This window comes from Lotus japonicus, chromosome 5, assembly GCF_012489685.1.
Source record: "Lotus japonicus ecotype B-129 chromosome 5, LjGifu_v1.2".
Classification (NCBI taxonomy): domain Eukaryota; kingdom Viridiplantae; phylum Streptophyta; class Magnoliopsida; order Fabales; family Fabaceae; genus Lotus; species Lotus japonicus.
In genome coordinates, this window is record NC_080045.1 from 41613376 (window position 1) to 41629639 (window position 16264).

The window sequence follows — 16264 nt, forward strand, 5'->3', positions numbered from 1 at the left end:
CATTGTAACCATCTCTTTGAGTTTCACTGGTGGTAGCCATTGTTTTTCACACCGGCCCGGATCACTGAACACTGTTAGGTGTGGTAATCAGAACTTGCGCTCTGATACCAATTGAAGGTATGAAAAACGGTAGAAAGGGGGGGTTTGAATAACGTTTTTAAAATAAAACTTCCACCTTAAAGATTTTGACAAATCTTTCGAGAACTAAGTGCTTAAGATAAGAGATAGAAAAACACACAAGGATTTTTGTCCTGGTTCACTTGATAAATCCCTCAAGCTAATCCAGTCTACCCGTTAAGGTGATTTCTTCCTTCTTAGAATGAAGGCAATCCACTAATCAGGTAAGTGTTACAACTGCACTTGAAACCTACAAGTGACTAACAATTACACTGACTTAGCTCACACTAAGATTCACTCTCTTAGTCTTCTCTAGGATCCGATCAAACTTGATCTCCTAAAGGTAACTAAACAAACTGTTTAAGAAGAATGTTTACAAAGAATTTGCTTCTGAAAAGCTAATAGTAAACACAATGAATTCAGATGAAAGAATGCTTAGAAGGTTTTGAATATAGCTTGCGCGTGTGTAATTCTTCCAACCGCATCTTTCAATCTTCAGCCTCTATTTATACTCCAAGGATTAGGGTTTGAACGCTGCATGGAAATGCTACCGTTGGAGGGCAGTTCTGGAAATTCCAGCTTCTGCTGTGGTTGAGAATGTTAGGTAGGTCGTCAGGATAGTACATTTGCTTTTGTACTTGGATAGTGACTTGACCTTTAAACCTAGTAGAATTTTGATCAGGGGAATGCTTCATGTTGGAACTTGTGAAGCCAGTTGATCAGAGTCAGAGGGAAAGCACAAATCCTCTGACCGTTGTATCTTCTGATTCTGAACTCAGAGGGAAGTACATGGTCTTCAGAGTCATCTTCCTTCTGGACATCAGAGTTTCCACTATTCAGCTTCTGGATCTTCAGAGTCTTCTACACCATCAGAACATCTGAACCTTCAGAGTTTCTTGGTTGTCAGAACTTCTAGATCTTCAGAACTTCAAGTGACTGAGTCCATATCAGAGCTTGTATGACTTCAGATCTTCTGAAGCATTTCTACTGTTCAGAGTGAACATAGATGTTGCGAAAGCGTTGCTTGGGTCACTCTTTATGCACAGTGCTTCTGATTAGTGTGAGATTGAATTGAGGTCAGAGCCTGTAAATAGCACACTCAGAAAAACACGTTAGAGTACCATAATTGTTCATACTAAAATGTTAACTTGTAATCATCAAAACATAGAGTTGTACTACTCGATCAAAACTTGATCTTACAATCTCCCCCTTTTTGATGATGACAAAACTAAGTATTTTGATGAACAATTCTTAAACATTAAACTGAATTCACTCAGAGTTTAGAGATATAGAATAAGACTTATCCTGATGTGAATAGTTTATCTTGCTCATTCTGAATTCAAGTCACTGCTTGATTCTGAGCTTAGCTCCCCCTGAATCTAATACTTGATGAAAACGTTAAGAGGATCCTGAGATATCTGAAAGGTACAACTAACCTTGGCTTGATGTATAAGAAAACATCAGAGTATAAGCTTTCAGGTTATTGTGATGCTGATTATGCTGGAGATACAACAGAGAGAAAAAGCACTTCTGGAAATTGTCAATTTCTGGGGAAGCAACTTAGTCTCATGGGCAAGCAAAAGGCAATCAACCATTGCACTATCCACTGTAGAGGCAGAATACATCTCAGCACCAATATGCAGTACTCAGATGCTCTGGATGAAACATCAGCTGGAGGATTATCAAATCCTTGAGAGCAATATTCCAATCTACTGTGATAACACTACTGCAATCTCACTAAGTAAGAATCCTATCTTACATTCTAGGGCAAAGCACATTGAGGTAAAGTATCACTTTATTAGAGATTATGTTCAAAAGGGCGTACTTCTTCTGAAGTTTGTTGATACTGACCATCAATGGGCAGATATCTTTACAAAGCCCTTAGCAGAGGATAGATTTAATTTCATTCTGAAAAATCTGAATATGGACTTTTGTCCAGCATGAAGATGGATCAGAACCTCTGACTATGATGTTTCTCTATCAGAAGATGTCTAGTTCAGAAGGTAACTCCATCAAAGTTTAAGTACCCATTGGTGCTCACTCTGAAGCTGAGATAGTAAACGTGTGCCAGTTGCTATGATACATCGTTCCTTGTGCCCGTGCTGACAGTCTGTCGTAGTGAGTGTTGATGTGCTTCTCTCCAACATGTGCTATTGGTATTAGCTGCTACTATGATAACTTTATTTTCTTAATCGTTGATTTTATTTTGCTTTTTAATCAACAACGGTTATTTTCAAAAACCCACTATACACACACGTTCTCCATCACTTCTGTTTTTACTCTCTCTCTCTCTTCGTTTGTAAAATCCTTATCCCCACGATCTCTCTCTTTCTTCATTCATCCTCTCTCTGCGACCCAAACCTTCAACCGATCAAAGATGGTGAAATCTACTAGAGGAGAAACCGTCGACGGAAGAAAATTTCTAGTTATGGAAGTAGGTCAAATCACCGGTCAGTCAACTTCTGCAAATCAGAGAAATCAACCTCAACCTCAACCTCAAGCTCAAGCCCAACCTCAAACTCAAGGGCAGATGATTCCTCTTGCTCAAAGAGGCTGCTCCGTGACTTGTGTCTACCCTCCCAGTGATTTCCAGGTTCTTGCTGAGTGGAGATTCGACCTGGACAATATTGCTGCAAATGGGTATGATCTTCGTCCTGACGTTCGTGTTCAAGGCTGGGAAGAATACTTCAACAGGCTTCGAGGCCCAGTTTATGTCAAGTTAGTCAAGGAATTCTGGAAACATGCCAAATGTGATGACACTCAAGTGGTTTCTTACATTGCTGGCAGAAGGATCATCATCACAGAGAAGTCAATTGTTGATCTTCTGGGTGCACACACTGGCACAGGTTATAGATTTCAACTGACGGAATCAAAGGTGAAACCCAGGACAAAGGACCAATAATGTTCACTAGGCAGTCGTAGCTGCAACAGCTGCATGAAGTGTGTTCCATAATACATTTGCCTTCTCATACAGGGTTCTTCGCAAATCATTGTGCTCCCCACATAGCAAGTCATTGTCAGTTTTCATCCTCACATAACCTTCATTCAGTTGCATCATATAAAATGTGGGATTCAATAAGGAACCACAATTTCACTGAAATCTAATAAAAAACAATGTTGTGTTATTTAGAGGGATGGGTTAATAGGTCTTACCATTCCAGACCTGTTGGGATTAAACCCAGACTGCATTCAAGCCAGCTAAGCAACCACACAGTTGAATCCTCACTACTTCTAGTGTTTGGTATACCCCTTGGTTCTTTTCAACTTCCATGAGTGGAAGTCCACAATTTTTATGAAAAAATCAATCTTATGTCTTTTCGATGTGGCCATCATCTCAACCAGTGTCTCACACTATTAAAGAAAAAATAATGACCAATAAGAAAGTAGTCACCACATACACATAATAACAATAGAAATTCATAGAACACACAAAGGGAAAGTAAAGTACCAAAGTCTTCATGGTTGCAGCACGGTGAGAGATGTCATCATGATTGAGGTGAGAGTCAAATTGGTACACAGAGAAATCCACTATTGATATGATCATAAGGAACCAATGGTCCAATTCAGTTTTGATTGACACGTATATCTAGACATACAACAACTATATTAGCAACATATATCTACACATACAACAACTATATTGATCACATATGAAATATAATATATTGTTTGCTTACGTTACATACGTATCTCAGTGTACTGAATGGATACATGAAAGGACTCAAGTATGCCCTACATAGCGACTCAACGTTTAGACCCTTGTAAACATCCTCCTGGTAATAAGTAAACATCCAACTAATCATACATTTGTCTGTGTCAGTTGTAAGAACCAATTTTAAAACCTGAAAAACAGAAATCATACCACAAACGCAGGCGGTAAGCACCATACAGTGTCAGGTATGTCATAACTTTGTTCTCTCATTATATTCACAGCAACCAGCTCTATAATCTACAATGGTCCACACATATTTTAAATCATGATATCATTATGTTACAAAAACAAGTGTACTTAACTAGATTCAATACACAATCATGTCTTCTACCTGATCACTTATCTGTCGCCTAGGAAATAAGCAGTCAAAGTCCATTCTCGTCGCTTTGTAACGACCGATGCTTAGAAAAATCTCACTGTACCATAATTGCAGCATATCAATAACTGTGCAAATAAAGTTTAACATGTTAAAAAAAATACAAACACCAAAATTTGCATACGAAGGATCTTGGTCCTCGTGAAATAGGTATGTAGCAGCCTGAGAATCACACATAAGCCACCCAATCCCCTCTGGGAGTTCAAACTTTAACTTGACACCCTAAAAGGATAATGCAGAGAAGTTAAATGAAACATCTATGCATACAGAAAAGACTAAAACAAATGAGAATCCATACAGCAGGAACCACAAGGTCAGGTGTAGGACGAATGTAGACCATAGGTACTGTCATTAGTGACTTCAACAAATTTCCCATGGAGGAGGAAGGGATTGAAGGACTTTGGTATGGAGTAGAAGCCTTGTTTGCTTTTGATGACGAAGGTGGGGTGGGAAACAACTTCTTCTTTGAATGTTCAACTTCATGCCTCACAAAGGCCCCAACAATCCCCTACATTATTGCAATCACATGAAAGTTTCAACAAAGGTACTTAACAACAATAACATTAAATAGCAATTTCAGCAAAGGAACTTAACAATAACAAAACACTGTGTGGAAAGGAAGTTATACCTCCAGTGATGTAACACTACGCAAGCTTTTCGTCAACCATTGTGTAACTGTGTAGTTGGAAGGATTCTTGCCAGAATAGGTAGGGGTATAAAGATTTGAGCCACTACCAACACCACTTGTGTTCTTCCCATCGTCAAGACCACCACCAAGATCAAAATCTATGTCCATGATATCATTTTGCAGGACTACTACACTTGCATTCTTCATTTTTTTCCTCTTGTTTTTAGTGGCAGCAGATACAGATCTAGTGACAACACGAGCTGCATGACCAGTTGGAGGAGTAATTTGAGGTCCCAAGTATGCCTCTGAATTTCCTTGCACTGTTTTGTTAAGAACCCTTTCCATTTTTGCATCTATAACAGTTTGGACATTCTGGAGTTGCTCATGTAGACTATCAACATGTTCAAACTTCAGCATGGCACCTTTCACAGATCCATCAAGGGTCATCAAAGCCATATTCATATGTTTAACCTCTTTACATAGTGTGATTGGGTCAAAGGCCTCCACAGTATGCTCCTCAGCTCCCAAATCAGTTAAGGTATCAACACTTTTATCACCAAAAAAAATGAAAAAGGAAGTCAAATATCAGGAATATATCAGTACCATAGCATTTTTGACAAAATAAAATTCGAACCACAATAACCAACCTTGCACCTTCTCCATCCAATGGAGTATTTAGACTTGGTTCATCCTCAGCCACCACCTTTCCACGCTTAGATCAAGCCATGCCTTCAACAGATGGTTTGGAACTCTCTCGTAACTTCTCAGAACGGGTTTGTGACTTTGTGAAGGGTTTGGAGTTCTACTCTTCGGATCTAGGTCAACACACACTTAATAATACATATTCACTTTATGCCAACCCACAATGTCAAGCTCGAGGACATATCACTTTCACATACCTTGGATACCCCTTGCCAACTTAACAATCACAACCTAGTTACAATATCACTTGGATTGTAACTAGGTAAGCCAGACCCCACAAATACTTGAAAAATAGTGTAATAGAAATAAAAAATTAAAATTTTAACAAAGAATTAAAAATAAAATAAACAACACAACAATAATAATAATTTGGAAATTGACATAGAACATGATAATGATGATAATAGTTAATTGGGGAATCCTTAGAATTACAAATTACATAAGTTCATAATAATATTCCATATTGCATAATACACCAAACAAATGATTCAGGATAGAACATAGAGTGTAAGGAAAATTCCCACGAAAATTCCAAACACAAATTAAGCAAGCTTGCTTTTTTTGGCTGCATCATTCGAGATATGGAGTTCAACATACATTTTGTCATTTTTTACAGTCTCCAAAGATGCGTCTTTGACAACTCCTTCACTGTAGGAGCCACTATGTTTGCAGATGCAGTATCAGAGCTAGATGGAGAAGAAGAGGGAGAGAGAATGGGACCAAATTTTACATCTCCCTCCCATCGCACATTTGGAATTCTGTTTGTTCCATAACAGGGAAACTTCTTCATAGATTCCTTCGCTAGAAATCGCATCCACTCACTACTAGCCCTCTCCCAAGTTTCGAACTTCTTACAGGTAGCCCCATGATATGCATAGACCTGGTGGTTGCATTCATCTCAGGTTCTGTATATATCTGGTTCTCTACCAACAAACACAACATATCTACCTGGACCATCACTTTCCCCACCACTACAACTACTACTTGGTCTTTGCATTATGTCAAAAACATGTTGTTTAGAATTAGAATTGGTCCCTATCGTTATGTTATATTATAGATTGAAAAATGCATTTAATTTGTCTACCCAACCTCATCTGAATAATAGTACCTTAATTGAATGCAAAATAAAATTGCTCAACTACACATTTCCCTTTAACTTAAGTCTCGTCAACTACCCATTTAGCTCACCCTAAGTCTGCCACTTGGTAGGCTTTTAACCTACTCTCTCACTTTGCAAGTTTTAACTTGTGCCCAACAGCTGCTGAAATTATAGAAAGAAAGGTGGTGCATGTGATAGCTGAACTGCACACGCAATAAATGCGTGACAAACAACTAAGATGAGTGAGATGACCGAGTACCAATAAGTGCTGCATATTAAAGTTTAGGTTATGTTATTATTTAAATATAAAATATAAAAATATTTATAATAAAATAATATATTTCATATATTTTTTTAATTTATTTATTTTTAAAATATATATATTATTTTTTAAATATTTAAATAATTTATATTTACAATAATATAAATATTTTTTATATAAAATAAAATATTTACATTATTTTTTTATTTGTATAACTAATTTTTTACAGGTCGACCGTATAAACGTTAACGGGCCGACCGTATTCTACCCACTAAAAAGCCCATTAACGGGCATTTTTAAAAAAACTTATAGTACAAATAAAAAAGTATGGTATGCCCACTTAAACAAAAGAAAAAAATTTAACATTAAGGGGTTGTTACCTATCCAGTCAAAACCCAATAGCCGCATGTCTAGTCAAAAAAACAAAAGTCCAATTGCAACACATGAAACCCCAACAAGTGACATTATTAGAATTCATGGACGAACACACGAACACATGAGAAAGATCAAAGAGATAATCATGCAAAACCCATTGTGCCAATGTTAATTTAGAAAAAAACATGCAATCAAATGGAACAATGCAAGAAAGAATTGAAGAATTCGAATAATATACAGAAAATGCATTTCATTAAAATTTTCAATTTTGTCAAAAACCCAGTAACGAACTGATTGCAAGATGGAATTCCACAAAATCCCTAACCCTAAATTTAAAGAAATACTGCACAATATATCTAAACCCCCTAATTTGAAGATACTCCCAAAACCCACAATTTTCATTAAAATGAAGCATTTCATGTACAATCCCCCTTATCCCAACCCCCCGATTTGATGTAAATCCCCACTTAGACAAAAATCCCCCAAAATCTCATTCAGAATATGTTATAAAGCAACCCGAAAATACCAAATTGTAACAAACAACTTACATGGCAACGAGATCCTCAACCATGTCTTCAGTGGAAATGAGATCCCTCGTCAGAGACGAGAATGGGTTCTAATCGACAAGGAATGTGAATGGGTAGATCTGGACAACGAACGTCATACACATGCAAAAGATCTGAGGTTTCAATCGTTTCAATGATAAAGATAATGAAAGGTCTGGAGGCTTTGAGTGAAAGGTTTCATTCATGATGAGATAGATTTTCGAGAGAAGACTCGGGTTGGGAAAAGATGAAAATGGTGATTTCTGAAAGAGAGTGAAGTCGGAATGGGAAAAGGTTGAAGAAGGTTTGATTCCGGGTTGAAAAGGTTTGAAGGTATAGATTTGTTGTTTTTACTAAGATTTATTTACCAAATCCGCTTAACTTAATTCATGTTATTTACTCACTAACTAATATCCTAATCATTCACTAATAATTATCTATTTTTGAATTAATTAAAAAATACCCTTTTACCTGGAAACCTCCTATCCCAAGTAAAAAGGTACTTGTGCAAATGTACACAAGTTTTTACTTGTGTATATTAAAGGCCTCCTCAATTGATTTGGATAATAATAGTACAAATGTGAAACTTGTATAAAATAATGGATATCATACAAAATTATTTGAGGAATATCCTCCTATTTGAAGAAAGAATTAAATGTTTACTTTTTTTCCACTTCAAAAAAAATACTTTTCCTATTTGTATATATAGGGGGAGTATGATATAAGAAAGCCTCCCTTATGTGAGAAGATAAGAATGATTTGTAGCCATTAGATTATTATAAACAGTTGAGATTAAAACATCTCATTATGTGGATCACGTATTCTCAAATCCTAGTTTTTTTCTTCATCAACTTCTCCTTGCGTACGTGAAAAACCCAGCTTCTGCAAATCCTAATTTTTCTTCATCAACATCTCCTTCCCTGTTTTGCACGTTCTGAAACAAAACTGCACTCATCTCTTAATTGTGCAATTGTTCATCCTGTACCGTGCCTTCGCCGTAATTGTTCAACGCTGCCCTCTCATCCCAGTCTCGTCATCGTTCAACGTCGTCTTTTCTCTTCCTTGTGATGTGTCGTCGCCATACTCGGTCAACGCCGCCCTCTCATGCCAATCTCGTCTGTCTTTTCTCTTCCTTGTGCTCTATGAATAGTTCAACTTCTCCTTCTCTATTAGGTTTCTTTTACAATTGTTGTTAATTCTGCTAATTTTCGAGCATATTATGATTGGTATACTGCTATTTGTAGCTATTGTTTTTATCTGATCGGTATTTAGATAATTCTGATTATTATAATGCTATTTGTATCTAATTATTAAGTATATTATAATTGTTAATTCCTTGTGATTGATATATTTAAAAACCAACAAGAGCTGCCCAAGCCTTCTTATTTGACAGTGAAATATATATTTCCATGGACGTGAGTGATGATGAAGCTGATTTAGCTACACCGTCAGAATGGCTCAGTGATACAATGAACACGTCAGAGGTGTTTGATTCTTTAGAAGGAGGAAAAAGCTTTTATAAAAAGGTACGCACTCACTGCTGGTTTTAGTGTTCGTAACTCATCTCAAGTAAAAGATAAATACAGATTGAAATGGAGGTATTTTGTTTGCTCAAAAGACGGCTTCAAAGCACAGAAAAAGGATGTTGTGATTGATTTTCTTATTGATGAAAAAAATTTCCTAAAAGTATAAGAAGTAAAATAACAAGGGAAGGATGTAGCGCAAAAGTTGCTTTCAAGAGGATAGAAGATGGAAAATATGAAGTTAAATGATTTGATGAAGCTCATACTCATGCATTACCGACGCCTAGAAAGAAACAACTCTTGAGATCTGCAAGGAGAGTAAACAGTGTTCACAAGAACTTGTTGTTTTGTTATAATAGAGCTAACGTAGGACCTTCAAAATCTTATCAATTACTAAAAGAGCACGTCGGTGGTTATGATAACCAGTGATGGATCCAGGAATTTTAAGTCGTGGGGGCAACATATACCTATAGATTTATAATATTAAAAATATATGACATTTTTTTAAAGTGAAAATATATGACATTACTATTCAGAGTTAGCATATACATTAAGAATGTTCTATATAATTTCACATTCATTTATTGATAATATTCTTAAAACAGGAAATAAATGTGAGTTTATAACTTATAAAAAAAAGGGAAAAGAAAGAAAATGACGCATTTTTGAGTTGAGAAATTTGTGATTATTTACAAACGTGAGGAGATGTTGGGAGAGGGAAATATCAAGTTTCTTTAGAAAACTGTTATTAACACTCACTTTTTAGTATTTTATCATTTATTAATTGAACTTTATATGAGATTCACTAAAAGTCTAAAACTGTGAGTCATGCTTTCAATTTAGTTGAACTTATATATATATATATATATATATATATATATATATATATATATAAATCTCAACAAATAAATAAGAGTGTTATAAAAAGAGGTGTTGATGTAAATGTAACTAAGACACCTCAATAATATAGTAAATCACCTATTATCCAATTTTCAGTGTGTAAATTGAATTAGTCATCCATACTCTAGTTAAAAACTATAATTGATGAGTGCACAGGAATGAGAGAAAGTAAAAGACAGTGGAAAAATTAAAGACTCTAATCTATACCGTGCGGGCATAATATTAATCTCATTCTATAATGGAGGCATAATATCAATCTTATACTAGTCTTATATACTACTTTAGTCATGTTTTGGTAAAATATGGTGGGGGCAAATGCCCCCCATAGCTCTAGACATGCATCCGTGCCTGATGATAACGTAGTGTGCACAAAAAGGGATCTCCAAAATTATTGTAGGGATTTGAAAGAATTGGTCAAAGACTCTGATGCACATATGTTTGTTGATAATTTTAGAAGAAAACATGATATGAACCATTCATTTTATTATGACTATGAGGTTGATGATGAAGGAAAGCTGAAATATGTGTTTTGGGAAGACGGTCTTTGTCGAAAAAATTATTCTTTGGTTGGGGATGTGGTTTCTTTTGATACAACTTACAATACCAATAAGTATTGCATGATTTTTGCACCATTCACCGGTGTAAATCACCATCGACACAACATAACATTTGAGGTTGCTCTATTCTTTGGTTGGGGATGTGGTTGTTTGAAACATTTTTGAAAGCAATGGGAGTGCATAAACCTGTTGTGATCATAACAGATCAAGACCCAGCTATGAAGTTTTCCATAGACAAGGTTAGTTGTTAGTAATGTTAGTAAATTAGTCCTCCTCAGGGTTCGAACCCTGGACCCTAGACCCTTCATCCCACCAACCCTTCTGCAATATAACAATCACAAGGAATTAACAATTATAATATACTTAATAATTAGATATACAAAGGCTAAGGAGCTTGGGGGGGTTGCGAGTGGATCTCTGTTAGTCGAGGACTCGGATGCATTGGAAGCTAATGAAGGAAATCAGCTGATGGTTTTACCACCGGAGTTTTCAGAGCTTTATGGTGTCATGACTAGGGCGAGGAGTGCACTTTCGATGGGTATATATTTGGGCATGATGTTTGATTGTTCAGAGGAGACCGCTTTGAACCAGATTGCAAATCAGATTCGTGCCTGCAGGTTGTCTTGATAGTGGTAGTTTCTCTTTTTTTTTGGTTGTTGATCCTGGTCCTCCCCGTAGTGTTTCTTCTTGGCTGCCCCTTTATCTTTTTTTGGTTTGTTTGTTTGTTTTAGGGCTTTGATGTTATGGGCGGCGTTGAACAATTACGGATGAGAGGGCGGCGTTGAACAATTACGGCGAAGGCACGACATAAGATGAATGATTGCACGATTGAGAGATGAGTGTAGTTTTGTTTCAGAACGTGCAGAACAAGGAAGAAGATGTTGATGAAGAAAAATTAGGATTTGCAAAAGCTGGGGTTTTCACTTACGCAAGGAGAAGTTGAAGAAGAAAAAACTAGAATCTGAGAACACATGATTCACTTAATGAGATGTTTTAATCTCAACCGTTTATAATAATCTAATGACTACAAATCATTCTTATCTTTTCCACATAAGGGAGACTTTCTCATATGGTCTCCCCTATATATACAAATGGAAAATGTATTTTTTTTGAAGGGAAAAAAAGTAAACATTTAAGATATTCCTCAAATAATTTGGTATCATATCCATTATTTTTATACAAGTTTCACATTTGTACTACTATTATCCAAATGAATTGAACTCAAATTTTCATTTGAGAATTATAAACATAAAATAAAATTATTACTAGTGTAAATGAATGAATATAAAACGATGTTGGAATTAATCACAGTTGAAATCCGAAAGAGGCAGAAGGAGGAGAAGGAAGAGAGCATAGCAGAGAGTAGAGAGTGATGGACCAGGAAGAGCACGAGGTCTACGGCGCCGACATTCCCGATGAGGAGGTGGAGATGGACGCCGACGCCGACGCCGACGCCGAACAACAAGACCACGATTTCGCCTCCAATCACCCAAACAAGGTTAGAATTAGGGTTAGGGTTAGGGTTTGGGGTTAGCTAGCTCCGGTAACTCTTGTTTCTCTCTCTCTAACGATGAATCAATCAATGTCACAGGACTTGGAGGACATGAAGAAGAGGTTGAAGGAGATCGAGGAAGAAGCTAGCGCGCTTCGCGAGATGCAAGCCAAGGTTGAGAAAGACATGGGTGCTGTTCAAGGTTTGGTTCATTGATTGACTACTCAGATCTGTTGATTCTGTGTGGATTGAATGTTTTTTTTGAAAATTTTGGTTTGAATTTTTGAAGATGCTGGCTCTTCTGCAACTCAAGCTGAAAAGGAGGAAGTGGATGGTCGATCAATCTATGTTGGCAATGTGCGGTTTGCATCACTTTACTTCATCTTTTATGCCTCAATTTTGATTTAGCTCTGTCTGTAGGTCTGTGATTTCCTATGAGCTATGGTGATGCTCACTGCTTTGTCGTTTTTCAGTGTTTGGATAACTTCTCTGAGTTTTATGTGTGTATTGAGTTGTTTTGATCTGGAGTGGTTGGATATTTACAGTCTAGGAAACCAATCTAACGAAATCTTGGTGTTGCGGGTAGCGATTTTAATTTTCAACTGTGTTGAGTGGCTGAGAGGGGAAAGATGTCTTCTGTCTTTAGGCCTAGATTTTTTTTTTTTGTCTCTATCTTATAAAAAAGACAGCATTTTGTGTGTGTGTGTGTGTAAGTTGTTTCAATTTGGAGTGGGTGGACATTTTTTTGTTAACAAAGGGAAACAAATGATTTGGCTTAGCCTGAATATCCATTTTAAATGGTTTGTCCTGTCCCTACCCCCTACCCCCTACCCCCTTTTTCTGATGCAAAAATGTAATTCATCAAAAGAAGAAAAAACAACAAAAAGAGGTAAGGGAGGTTTAAAAGAATATTGGAAATATATCAGTACAGTAAATGAGAGATTGAAGCTGGTAGCTGGTAGCTGTTAGAACCACGGGCTAACACCTACCAGTTTCTATCTATAAAAGCATTAAAACTAAAGCTGGTAGCTGTTATAACTTAGAACCACGGGCTAATTATCAGAATGAGGTCCTGGCAATATGTCTGCTTACCACCCAAATTCACAGTATCTATTGAAATACCTGTGTGAACTTCAAGAATTTTTTCTTGCTGCCTCTTAATACTGGAAGACTTATAATTTGCAAATCTCATGGAAAACTTAAAAAAATAGTTTGGACCCTAGTATCCTATGTCAGCCCCCATACTGCTTGCTAATGCCTATTTGCTTTTTGAGCTTTTCTTGTTCCTCTTGCTTCTTGCATTACTTAAGACCACATTAATATATATGATGACTTGATTATGACAAACTTTTATGCCTGCTACAGTCAGACGTCTAATGCATGTTCAGTCCATCTATAGGTGGTTTTTAATTTCAGTATGATCTTATTATGCTTCAACTGAGCTCTATAATTTATTAAAATGGTTTCCAAATAATTATTCAGGTTGACTATGCATGTACACCAGAAGAAGTCCAACAGCATTTTCAGTCATGTGGAACTGTGAACAGAGTGACAATATTGACAGACAAATTTGGTCAACCAAAAGGATTTGCTTATGTAGAGTTTGTTGAGGCTGAGGCTGTTCAGAATGCTGTCATGTTAAATGAATCAGAATTGCATGGTCGGCAACTGAAGGTCTTTATATTATGATAAAAACTTGAAATTCAATTAGTCACTTCTAGTTTTCTTTTGAAAATTTGAATTCTGGTTTCCCCTTCAGGTGTCTGCTAAGCGTACAAATGTTCCTGGAATGAAACAGTATTTTGGAAGAAGGCCAGCTGGCTTCAGATCTAGGAGGCCCTTCATGCCTTATGCACCATTCTATCCACCATATGCTTACGGGTAAGTAACGATTAGAACCTGAAGAAAATAATGAAATTACTCAGGATTCGTTGTTGCCTTCATCTGTCTTTGCTATGCATTGTTCTTTTCATCCGGCCTGTGGGATTTTAAAGTAACAGATATATTTGCTGGTGTGATAGTAATGCATCTGATGATAGGTCTGGCTGTGTATTTCTTTTCAACTGTAAAAGAATGTATTTAAAGCTAGAAAACCTCATGTCACCATGAACAACACATCATAAAGTTAGCTTTACTTTCTTTGCTTTTCTGCTTATGGATTGAGCACATGCAACTCTCAAACATAAACATAATACGAAAGTAATAAGGATTGATTATTTTTTGAAACATCAAGTACCCCCAGGTGTACTTATATGGGTAGTATAGATGTTGAATATAACCCACCTGTTTGTCTGCAACCTCTCAACGGCATTTGCCTAGTAACCCACATTTTATATGAAATGAATTTTTTCTATATGCTTGAATTGTCTGCAGAACTGCTGATAATCGTGGTCCATAGATTTAATATTCATCCATTGTTAGTATTCAAATTTTGTATGATCATTAATTTGACATTTCTATACTATTTAAATGGGATATATTGGTACCAATTACTATATGAAGAACCATATTTTTTGTAATGATGTGTTAGCACATGAATAGATGAGTGTAAAAAATTGACTGACATTGGATCAAAAATAACTTTTGATTGCTCTTTGCCATTCCTTCAGTGATATGATATTGTTATTATTTCTACCTGGCTCCCCTTTTATGTTTTCTTTTGGCATGCAGAAGATCTCCGAGGTATAGAAGACCCATGCGATACAGGCCATACTAGTGCTCCTTCTGTCATTCCCAATTCCATAGGTGATCACATGTTTACGATAAGACGAGGACAAGGCGTTATTAATTTGCCATGTAATAATATTCGTTGGTGGAGGAAGAACCTTAAGCTTTGTTTACACAGCCAATTAGATGTGTGATATGGACAAATGTAGACTCATCGTTTTGTTGCCGAACACGCACGGTCCTGGGCACTGAATACATCAATGTAGGCAACTATGCAGGGAAACTCAATAGTTTCTTAGTTTGAAATTTGACATTAAACTATTCAGTTCAATGTTATTTTTGTTTTTTAAAGAAAATGATATGAACTTAAGTGTTTGAATTGGTTATGTGCTGCTGAAGTCAGTTTGCAGCAGCTTTATTCTTGCGTGGCATATCCCAACAGGGAAATTTGGGTGAAAATGGTTCAAACAGATAGCAATAACCATGGATAAGGTCTCTGGGTTTTGGTAAAAATGGTGCAAACTCAAGAATGACGATGTGCAGGGTTTCGGTACCAGTATCTTATCCATCAAGATACGTGCATTTTTTGTTTAGATCACTACTAAAAAAGACAAGTACGTATGAGCTGCAAACATTTACATCATGATGATTGGATTAATTTTTTCAGCAGGTGTTCTTTCCATCCCAGGGAAAGGCATGTATCATCTGAATCAAACACATTCTGGTCAAGATAGACATATCGATGGGTTTTTTTTTTTTGCCGAAATGAAAATGTCTATTTATTTTATTTCCGACAAAAAAAGAAATAGATGTAGGCTTCATTTGTGCCTATTCTTGTATCTATATGATTGCTTTATTGACATGTAAGTAATTCCTATCACCCCTTGTCCGTTTCTTCCTCACCAGAATCTGATACTTGTTTCAAGTCCTATGTGCACCACCACCTCTCTTCATTACATGATGGTAAATTTGTGCCTGATGCTTCGTTCACAATATCATTGGTGCACTCCAATATCTGATTGGATGTATCATTTGAATTAAATAAATTGTTGCAGTTCATGCACAAACCCACTTGCCTTATAAATTTACCATATTGAGATTGGTGTTCAATTGACTTCCACATCAGTTTCACTAACCCACTTTTCCACTGTCGGATGAAACCTTTGACACTTATTCTACCATATTGGGAGAACGTATATTAGTCTCAAATTTCAGCTACCAAGTACAGTATCAGGCATTCTGACAAAGCCTCTCTTCATCCTAGTTCCAACGTTCCATAGTTTTCTGTTCAAGATACATGTCACAAATG

At 36.5% G+C, this 16264-nt stretch overlaps 1 protein-coding gene across 2 annotated transcripts; it reads left to right on the forward strand.

Annotated features, from left to right (window-relative positions):
* Window positions 1-12101: 12101 nt before the first annotated feature.
* LOC130721282 (polyadenylate-binding protein 1-like) lies at window positions 12102-15341 on the forward strand. Of its 2 annotated transcripts, none has more exons than XM_057572048.1 (6): window positions 12102-12294; window positions 12388-12490; window positions 12578-12645; window positions 13771-13962; window positions 14048-14169; window positions 14959-15341. In XM_057572048.1, exons 1-6 carry the CDS (start codon window positions 12169-12171, stop codon window positions 15002-15004), a joined length of 657 nt encoding a protein of 218 aa, XP_057428031.1. In that variant the 5' UTR covers window positions 12102-12168; the 3' UTR covers window positions 15005-15341. The 2 variants fall into 2 exon arrangements, with proteins under 2 accessions (XP_057428031.1, XP_057428032.1); XM_057572049.1 differs by having other exon boundaries at window positions 14962-15341.
* The last annotated feature ends 923 nt before the right edge of the window (window positions 15342-16264 follow it).

What these genes read in the sequence shown, in the direction of transcription:
- LOC130721282 (XM_057572048.1), top strand. Translation starts at nt 12,169, where the DNA reads ATGGACCAGGAAGAGCACGAGGTCTACGGCGCCGACATTCCCGATGAG. An exon ending in AGACATGGGTGCTGTTCAAG is followed by an intron (nt 12,491 to 12,577) that starts GTTTGGTTCATT and finishes GAATTTTTGAAG; the next exon opens with ATGCTGGCTCTTCTGCAACT. An exon ending in GATCAATCTATGTTGGCAAT is followed by an intron (nt 12,646 to 13,770) that starts GTGCGGTTTGCA and finishes ATAATTATTCAG; the next exon opens with GTTGACTATGCATGTACACC.